Here is a 9,965-nt window from a genome sequence, read left to right on the forward strand (position 1 = left end):
CGTACTGTTGTTGGAGACACCTGGTGTTTCCTTCCATGTTTCTGACAAATGGTGTTGACGTCAGCTGCACTATCGAGTTGAAATCTGACGCCATGGTCATTCACGGTTAAAGTAGCATTAATACTATCAGAAAAATAAACTAAGGAAAATTTATGCACAGACGATCGATATAGCATTAACCCTGCTTAGACTAGGAAGTGAGTCGAAACCATAACCTTCTGTATGCATGTGCAAGTCGGTGTTCTAAGCACAGAGGTACCTGGAGTCTTGTGGCGAGCAAGGTCTTAAAAACTATATATTTTGAAACGGGCGACATCCGCACTTGTTACTTAAACATGAATCCAACTATTACTCAACAATGTTGTGAATACGGGCCGTGGAGCCGTATTTTTGAAATTGGGAAGTTGTGGATGAAATACACCACTGAAAGTAATATCCTATATTTACTAAATAGAAAGCGTTTTTTTAGAAAGATAAAGAAGACAAAGCAAATTTTGATAAGACTAAAAGTATAACCTCATACTTTCTGTAACAACCACTCTAATTTCCAGTTCAGCCAATGGGATTAGTTGGGGTAGAGAGGGGGCACAGAATATGCCTTTTGAAAGACCGCCAAATTTGGCCGCGTTTCTTGAAATTTATCTGGTAATTTGCAGTTCAGCCAATAGTATTAGTAAGGGCAGGGAGAGGGCGCGGAATATACCTTTTGAAAGACCACCAAATTTAGCGGCTTTTCTTGAAATTTCTCAGGTAACTATTTATCTCATTAGTATAACATTCTATTGTCTATGAAATTTGATGCAACCATAGCAAAATTAAACTTGTTTAAAACATGATTTTGGATTTTGTTTCCCTTTACTGAAAGTCTTAACTTTCATGAGTACCTTTTACATTTTGAGATTATGTCAGATGTGCTTTGTTGGACTTTTTGGCAATTTTTTGGTGGCTTTTATACATTTTGAAAAACTGAGTGACCAAGAATGGTCGCTGTTTGAAAATCGAAAACTCATGAGGTGGTGGTCATCTTATATTATCTCTATGTTTTTCATTTTCTTTATGTTTAATACTCTCTCCAATTCAGAGATCCACCACAACCAGGTAAAAGTGTAAAACAGCGCAGTCTGAATAAAGTCAATTTTAAGTTATAAACACGAAAAAATTGTTCTCAGCTCGCATCTTGTCGGGTCTTAAATTGTCACTTTAACGCAGTAAATTTATTCAAAATGTCATCTTTGCTCAACAGTATGGAACAACTACCATGATTAAAAGTGCTTATGAATATTCCTTGCGTTAAAAACGTATTTATTGCCCTCGTCTAGACAACAGATGGCGAGAAAACACCAGGTTTCTTCATTAAAACTATATTTTTTGGCGGTAACACACGTAGACTACGCTACAGGGAAATAAATTGTTGAAGCAAAATTAAGGAACTCGTAAGCTAAAAGCTACCAATTAAGTGATGACAGACGAGATAGAGGAAGTTGAATACACAAAAACATTGCACCAATTGAAAGCTTTACCCTATTGGAAACAACTTTTTTTATTGCCTATATACGCATACCATTTACAATATCACACGCATTATTCTGAGAATATACCACTTTATAGTATAGACACAGCTTTTGCAGAAAAGAAGCTAACAATTTAAGCAGCTGAAATTTTTTTGTTATAATCAACTTGACGAACAGTAAATTTGTCCAACTGTCTTCTTCACTGCTTGCCTTACTTCTTTCATTTTCCAGCAGTAGAGAATCGGGTTTAATGTCGAGTTTAAGTAAAGTAAAGTCAAACAGTAACCCTTGAGGAGGTAAATAGTTGAAGAATTCTCTTTTTGGGCGAAAACAGCCTGCATTATCCCGTATGGTAGATAACAAACTACCAGTGCTAACTGAACCCACAAGGCGCTTGACACTGTGTTTCTGTATAGCGCGACGTTCATTGAAATTGTCTGACTCGGTGGTCTCTGAACGTGTACTTGGTTTTGATTCGTGCGCCGAGTAGTAAAAAGTCTTTGGGTGAGTTTCCTACATTGAAGGAGGTCTTGAACTCGATCATGTTGATGGCGGAGGGTCAGGAAAATTTTTGCGTAAGACAGAAAAGAGGTAACTAGACACAGCGATATACCTATCGTACCATACCATATGGTTACTTTGGTTCTCCAAAAATGAACCATCGTCCCGAGAATGGACACAGTCCAGTGAACACTTACAGTGAGATACGCTCGCTTTAAAGTTACAACTTGTCTGTATCTGAGCCCTAACAACAGGGCGAAAAGTCTGTCCAGGCTTATTGTAGTCAATGTAAATAAAGAAACTGAACCCAAACCGTAGCCCGCGGTAAAAGCTGCTACATATGCATGCCGACAAATATGCCACCGTTCATTCACTGCAGATATAAAATAAGTAACAACAAGAGGTTCTACAATGATGCCAACACACAGATCAGTTGTTGCTAAGCTGCGAAACAGAAGTTTGGACGGCGAATGAAGTGAAGACTCCTTGTGAAGAGCGATTAGGATCAAAGTGTTCCCCAGAAAAGCAGTAATCGAAAGTAAAATGTTTAGCGCCGAAAGGGCTATTAGATGGCTGTGTATCCCTCCAGTTAATTCTGTTGAACAGACCAGTTCATAGTACGATTTTTGCTTTTCTTCTTCGGTAAGGTTTGTTATTGCCATTATATTTTCTCGCAAGGACCAGGTGTGCCGACTTTTAAGCATAGTCTTCACTCAGACTATCATGTCATCCATCAATATCAAATTTCGAACTGACGAGGCCACGGTGAGGAGCCTGGTTACGGTCATTTTGGATCAAATTGTTTCAATATAGATTTAAACTCTAAAAAGAGCAAAACAATTGGATTTGAGAGCGATTCTGGAAATTTTATCTTTTTTTTTTAGAGAAATAAGGTTAATTTCGATTCGTGAATATCTTTGACAAAAAGGGATATGGGGTTGGCAGTCGAGGCCATCTTCTTCTAATACAAAAGTTTGAAACTTTGATAGGTAATGTTTTATTTTGCCATTGTTTGTAAGGTAGTGAGCAATAACAGTTGTTAATCTTTTGCTCTTCAGTCCACTTGGCTGGAAGGCTGGTCTTTTGTGAAACTCACGTGGCCACGTGTCTATTGGAAGACAAACAAATCAAGGTTGAATGGCTGGCATTTACCCTATCTACACTGGGGTGTGTGTGTGTGGAAGGGGGGAGGCGGGATGGATTCTGCCCGTGGCCACTTTGTATCTGAATAACTTTTTTGTTTGGCAGAAATTTGTCTGGCAAACGTCTGGTGTGGTCGGTTAGTGTTCATTGACTTTGTTGTTACCCTTGCAACCAATTTTTTGACCATTTTTTTCCGGTTGCGGACCTCAAAGGACTCATCTTTGGAAGTGTTATCTATCCCATGAGCCTCATTGTTATAGCAGCTATGGTTGCGAAGTTATGGAGGGAGGCGGAATGCTCAACCCCACCCTGGTCAGAAAATACAAAAAAAGCTCGGCCTTGATAGGGTTAAGTGTGGTTTATAGCTGTGTTGGAAAAGCCGAGGTTATTGGTATCCAAAATTCAGAGAGAACAATTTGCAAACATGCGCCATACATTGCTTTGTATTTTACAGTTTTGCCGATTTTTTTGCTTGATTAGCTCTAAAAAATGCACTGCTACTCCCAATTTTATTTTCAGATTCCAATAGCCCTTGCTAAAGCCCCGTCTACACGAGCAATTTTTATGTGGCAATTTTTATTTGCCCGTGTAGATGGCTCGACAAATATTTGTTGTTAATTTGCGTCAGTAATAATTTCGCACAGCGGAGATGTCCATGGAAAGGCAAAAAGCAAGATGACGTCATGCTGGATGCGCAAATGTTAAGGACTGGGTTCTACAGATGACGTTGAAAAAAATTGTCACATTTTATGTGGCATCTCGTCTACACGGACAATTTTTTTATGTGGCAATTTTTATTTGCCACATAAAAACTAACACGCCAGCTTTTCAGCAATTTTTATTTGCCCGTGTAGATGATGAGAAATGACCAATTTTTATGTGACAACTACATTTGCTGAAAAGCTGGCGTGTTAGTTTTTATGTGGCAAATAAAAATTGCCACAAGCAAATGCCATATAAAAATTGCTCGTGTAGACGGGGCTTTCCCACATAGTCGAACTGTGCAAAAATAGTTCTGTATTAAGAGGCACCGTCCTTAAGTCATCCGGTACTATTTAACTGAGATTTTAACACACTTTATTTGATAGAAATTAAACTTAAGTTAGTCGAACTTCATTTTCCTATAGCCCATGATATAACTGTCTGTTTATGTCCTATTTATTGTAATGGGTAGATAAGGGGGTTAGTTTCTAGACTGTTCACAGTCCCCCTATTTTTCTGTGGGAGTACGCTTCGATGGAGCTGCCGCCATCTTGGTTTGTAAAAGCGAGCGCAATCTGGGGAGAGTGTCTAAACTACCGAGGGGAGCGGGAGTTGGGGTCAGTTTAGTGATTTTTCCCGCCGCCTCCCAACTCCGTTCCCCTTCCCTCGGTAGTTTAAACACTCTCCCCAGTTCGCGCTCGCTTTTACAAACCAAGATGGCGGCGCCTCCATCAAAGCGTACCAGTCTCGAAAATCCCACGGATTTCCACGGCTGATTATTTTGATAGAAACCACAGTTTCCATAGTTACAATACACGTCGGCGTGAAGACATTCATCCTTCAAGACCCAAACTTAGCCTCGGGAAGAGAACTTTTAGATACTCCGGAGCGGTTTTATTTAATTCGTTACCTGAAACATACAAACGGGTAGCGTCCTTGGAGGCTTTTAAGCGACTAATGATGAAACACGATTTTGCATAGATTTTTTTCTTAGTGTGCAAATGTTTTTTTTTTTTTTCTATCCTATGATATTTTAACCCAAAAGTGTTTGAGTCATATATATTGTAATTTTTTTCTCAAACCATAATAATAATTATTTTAGGTGTATACAGGGCCCCTCAGGATAACAGCCCCGTAGCTGATTGGGCCACCCTGTCTAAATAAAGTTCACTTACTTACTTACTTACACGGAAAGATAGGGGGGCTGTGAACAGCCTAGTCAGTTTCTGTTGCTGCGTGGGTGGAGTATTGGAAACGAATATTTGGTTTTATCAACAAAGTTAATGAGGTAATTTAATTACCTCGAGAGATTCGAGTGCTGATCGATTCTCTTCACGGTGGTTAAACTACCAAATCAACTCTGTGGTGACTTTCAAACTTAATATTCCTCTAAAACAAGGCTTTTTATTGAAAATTTATCTGGGAACAATTTAGAGCGGCTGCCTGAGAATATCGAGAACTCGCGGTCAAAACTGAAATTTCGGATTTCCTCATATTTTGTCAGAAGAATCCCTTTAAAGAACTATTTACGAAAATAACAATAAAACTTTCCAAAGATTTTTCGTTTTCGAGAATTCCGGCATAATGTGAAATGCCGTGATCACGTCGCAGCCGACGTTAAATTTTGGCGAGATTTGGTGCATTTTCAGATCGCACGGCTTAGCGTATTAAAACGATCTTTTGATATTAAGTTAAGCATCCTTCTGAGAATACGATCTTATGAAAATGTTGCTGGAGGATTTTTATTAACATGCAGTTTTCAAAGTCCGAAGATTCCTATTATCAGTATTTTCGTTAACACTGGAAATTGTTAAAACTTTGCGGACAAATATCGTGTCCTGGTACATCGAAATTTGTAGCAAGTATTATACTTTAGGAAAGCTCTATACATGTACTGCAATATATAAAAAATCCAGCTTGGGAAATTTACAATCCAAGCGTTGACGGAAGTAAACACATAAGGAATTTTATTATATTTTTTTCAAAAATGGCAGTGGTCACGCAAGGACAAGTTAATAAGTTCAAAATAAATTTACTGTTTATGTTTCATTTCTGGTGGAATAAAACTAAGTTGTTATTCGGAAACAAAATCTCATGTGTTGATGGGTTTATCCGTATAAATATAAATTCCATTTCACCGATTGCAAACGAAAAATGTAACGTTCAGGTGTTATGTCACGCTTTCCTCTGTACGCCAGCGTCAACAATGCGAAGGATAGGAAACAAAATCATTAAATATTTCATATCAAAGTGTATCTGAAACCCCCAACAGACAATAATGTTTCATTAAATTACTAATCGACTTGCGTGAAAAACGCCTTTGGTTCAGAAAAGTTGCAGTTTTTATAAATCTTAGGTTTGTCAAAGATGCATCTTATCCTCACTGTCAATAAAATGTCGTGACAGGCACTACATTGAGCTTGACAAGCGAAGACGAGAATTCTAAAAGCTGAAGAACAAGGTATCTGTGTTTTCAATTTACAGTTCCTAGACTATATATCATAAACAGAGCTGAGATATCAGAGCCGGTAGAGAAAGTCATGCTTTCACTTTAGTGCAAGGCTGGATATAATATTATCTTCAACAGCTACACGGCTATAATATATTTGAATGAGCACTTAACGTTCCAATGCCTGCAAAATAGGCATTTAATGAACCATCCCCATTAATGCCAGCAATACTCCACCCTTGTCGGTCCGATCCGGATAGAAGAGCACCGAAAAATAACCAACGTTGTTTGCATATTATGACCATCACTGTGTACATAGCTATTTTAAACTTGCTTTTTGTAAACAATGACGCAAAATGGTTTTAAATAGCAATGTGCGTTCTTGGTTTGGAGTGGTTTGCTGGATATTAGAAACTGTATTTCTTCTTCCGCGATGTCATATTTTGCAGTTTCTATATATTTTCGGTTGCATTTATGGCTCCGTGCTCATTTTCGTCCTTGATAGATGACGAGTCCGGTTGCGGTCAAAGTTCGTACTATTACAGTGAAGTTGCCACTGCATAAAATGTTTAAGTGCTTGAAAGCACGGTATTGACTCAAATCGTCTGAAGCAACTGAAGGGTTATGCTACGACTGTTTCTGTTGGAAAGCTATGTTATAAAGTTAGTGCATTTGGTTGCTGCGAAGTACAAAAATGCTAATAACAAACCTTACCGAAGAAGAAAAGCAAAAATCGTACTATGAACTGGTCTGTTCCACAGAATTAACTGGAGGGATACACAGCCATCTAATAGCTCTTTCGGCGCTAAACATTTTACTTTCGATTACTGCTTTCCTGGGGAACACTTTGATCCTAATCGCTCTTCACAAGGAGTCTTCACTTCATCCGCCGTCCAAACTCTTGTTTCGCAACTTAGCTACGACTGATCTGTTTGTTGGTTTTATTGTAGAGCCCCTTGCAGCCACTTATTTCATATCTGCGACGAAAGAGTGGTGGAATATATGCCGCTTCTCGTATGTAGCAACTTTAATCGCTGGCTACATTTTGGGTTCGGTCTCTCTATTTACACTGACTGCAATAAGCGTGGACAGACTTCTCGCCCTGTTGTTAGGGATGAGATACAGACAAGTTGTAACTTTGAAGCGAACATATCTCACTGTATTTGCCGCTTGGATTGTGTCTGTTGTCGGGACGGCGATGCACTTTTGGAAAAACCTTATCACCATATGGTATGGCACGATAGGTGTGTCACTGTGCCTAGTCACCTCATTTTTGTCGTATGCAAAAATTTTCCTAACCCTCCATCAACAACAGTCTCGAGTGCAAGTCCTTTTCCACAGGAGGAAATTCAGCCAAGATTTCGTTCGTACGTTGCCTCAGAATCAAACTCAACAGCAGGTCCAAAGAAAACCAAGACCGCCAATGCCGTCAATGAATATCGAACGATACAGAAAGACAGTGACCAGCGCTTTGTGGGTTCAATTGACACTACTGGTTTGTTTTTTACCGTACGGCATAATCCAGGCTTTGGTCGCTAAAAGAGGACACTCTCCGGCTGTTTACCTTCCTAAGGCCTATTTATTGGCCTTACTTTATTTAAACTCATCACTAAACCCGATTCTCTACAGCTGGAAGATCAGAGAAGTTAGAAAAGCAGTGAAGGAGACAGTTATACAAATGTGTTGTTCATCAGGTTAACTAATTGCCAGTCTTTAAGGCTCTTAAAAATATGATATTTTGCTCTCATGATCCTTCCCGCCAAACCATTTACAATCGTCACTGCTTCTACCACTTCATCATTACTGCTTTTTACGAAACAAAGCTACCGACTGAATTTTAGCGAGACACAATTCGTCATTGTAGAATTCCTCCTCCTCCTCCTTTTCCTCATCCTCCTTTCCTTCTTCTTCTTCTTCTTCTTCTTCTTCTTCTTCTTCTTCTTCTTCTTCTTCTCCATCTTCTTCCACTTCCACTTGACAGCCCACGACTTCGCAAATTGGAAAATACGCTGAATTTCACCTTTTTCTTCAATCTACTTCAACTTTGTCACACGAAAAATACAGTCTGCACGACGAACGCTGCTATTTTTGGCAGTTTGTTAAACCAAACAGAAAAAAACCTATTAAAAAGTTTAAATCATAGAATATTTTAAATAACTTCTATACACCAACTTTAATTGTAATATAATTGGTTTCGTATAGTGAACTAAAGAGGAAGCTTTAAATTAAGCGAATTAAACGAAAACGTGGCGGCTGAAAGTCTCGTCATTGCACTAGTGATGTACTAATAAGCAGTAAGCAGGCAGCTGCAGCGGAAGCAATAGCAGAAATTAAGTGGGAGGGGGGGGGGGGGGGAAGGGGGTAGATAGGGTGCTTGATATAACGGATCTCTGTAACGGTGAAAGTATTTAACTCTACCTAAATCGTTTTTTCCGTCCTCTAGGGCCGTGCATGATTCCTATCCAACTCCCTCCATAACTTCGCAAGAATAAAAGTTTTAAACATGAGACTTATGAGGATAAATAGTACGTCCAAAGATATTTTCTTTGACGTCTTCCTAACGGAAAGTGATAACTTCATAAGATGCGGGAATTGAGTTACGTTTTCAAAAGCTGATGACGTGGAATTTACGTGGCGAAAACAAACGACGGCCATCTTTGAAAGACCAAGAAATATACTAAACATGTGAAAGTTACTAAAAATACTAAACATGTGAAAGTTATTGCGAGTAATTTCAGTAGAGAAAGGAAAATTGCAAATTTTGAAACAGCTGTTTGTCAAAACAGATTTGCCGTGGTAACGTCAAATTTTATGGACAATGATAAGTCGTACTTAATTGTTCCCAGATAAATTTCGAATAGAAAGCCTTTTTTTAGAGGAATATTAAGCTTGGAAGTCCCCAAAGAGTTGATAAGGTTAGTGTTCATTGACTTTGTTATTACCCTTGCAACCAATTTTTTGACCATTTTTTCCGGTTGCGGACCTCAAAGGACACATCTTTGGAAGTGTTATCTATCCCTTAAGCCTCATTGTTATAGCAGCTATGGTTGCGAAGTTATAGAGGGAGGCGGAATTCGCAACCCCACCCCGGTCAGAAAAGACAAAAAAAGCTCGGTCTTGATAGGGCTAAGTGTGGTTTATAGCTGTGTTGGAAAAGCCGAGGTTATTGGTATCCAATATCCAGAGAGAACAATTTGCAAACATGCGCAATACATTGCTTTGTATTTTACAGCTTTGTCAATTTTTTTGCTTGATTAGCTCTGAAAAATGCACCGCTACTCCCAATTTTATTTTCAGATTCCAATAGCCCTTGCTAAAGCCCCGTCTACACGAGCAATTTTTGTGTGGCAATTTTTATTTGCCCGTGTAGATGGCTCGATAGATATTTGTTGTTAATTTGCGTCAGTAATAATTTCGCACAGCGGAGATGTCCATGGAAAGGCAAAAAGCAAGATGGCGCCATGCTATATGTGCAAATGTTAAGGACTGGGTTCTACAGATGACGTTAAAAAAATGGTCACATTTTATGTGGCATCTCGTCTACACGGACAATTTTCTTATGTGGCAATATTTATTTGCCACATAAAAACTAACACGCCAGCTTTTCAGCAAATGCAGTTGTCACATAAAAATTGGTCATTTCTCATCATCTACACTGG

At 38.9% G+C, this 9,965-nt stretch overlaps 1 protein-coding gene and 1 long non-coding RNA gene across 2 annotated transcripts; both read right to left on the reverse strand.

Annotated features, from left to right (window-relative positions):
* Window positions 1-1,530: 1,530 nt before the first annotated feature.
* Window positions 1,531-2,674, reverse strand: LOC146467255 (putative G-protein coupled receptor 45). The gene has a single exon (XM_085126026.1). The coding sequence runs from the start codon at window positions 2,672-2,674 to the stop codon at window positions 1,673-1,675; it is 1,002 nt and encodes a 333-aa protein (XP_084982152.1). The 3' UTR covers window positions 1,531-1,672.
* Window positions 2,675-3,693: 1,019 nt separating this feature from the next.
* Window positions 3,694-9,965, reverse strand: LOC146467256 (uncharacterized). The gene is made up of 2 exons (XR_014867747.1): window positions 9,903-9,965; window positions 3,694-3,979 (listed from the first exon to the last, which is right to left on the reverse strand). It is a non-coding gene; the product is annotated as an uncharacterized LOC146467256 (long non-coding RNA).

Source organism: Pavona decussata, unplaced genomic scaffold (genome assembly GCF_977016875.1).
Source record: "Pavona decussata unplaced genomic scaffold, jaPavDecu1.1 SCAFFOLD_137, whole genome shotgun sequence".
NCBI classification, from domain to species: Eukaryota; Metazoa; Cnidaria; class Anthozoa; order Scleractinia; family Agariciidae; genus Pavona; species Pavona decussata.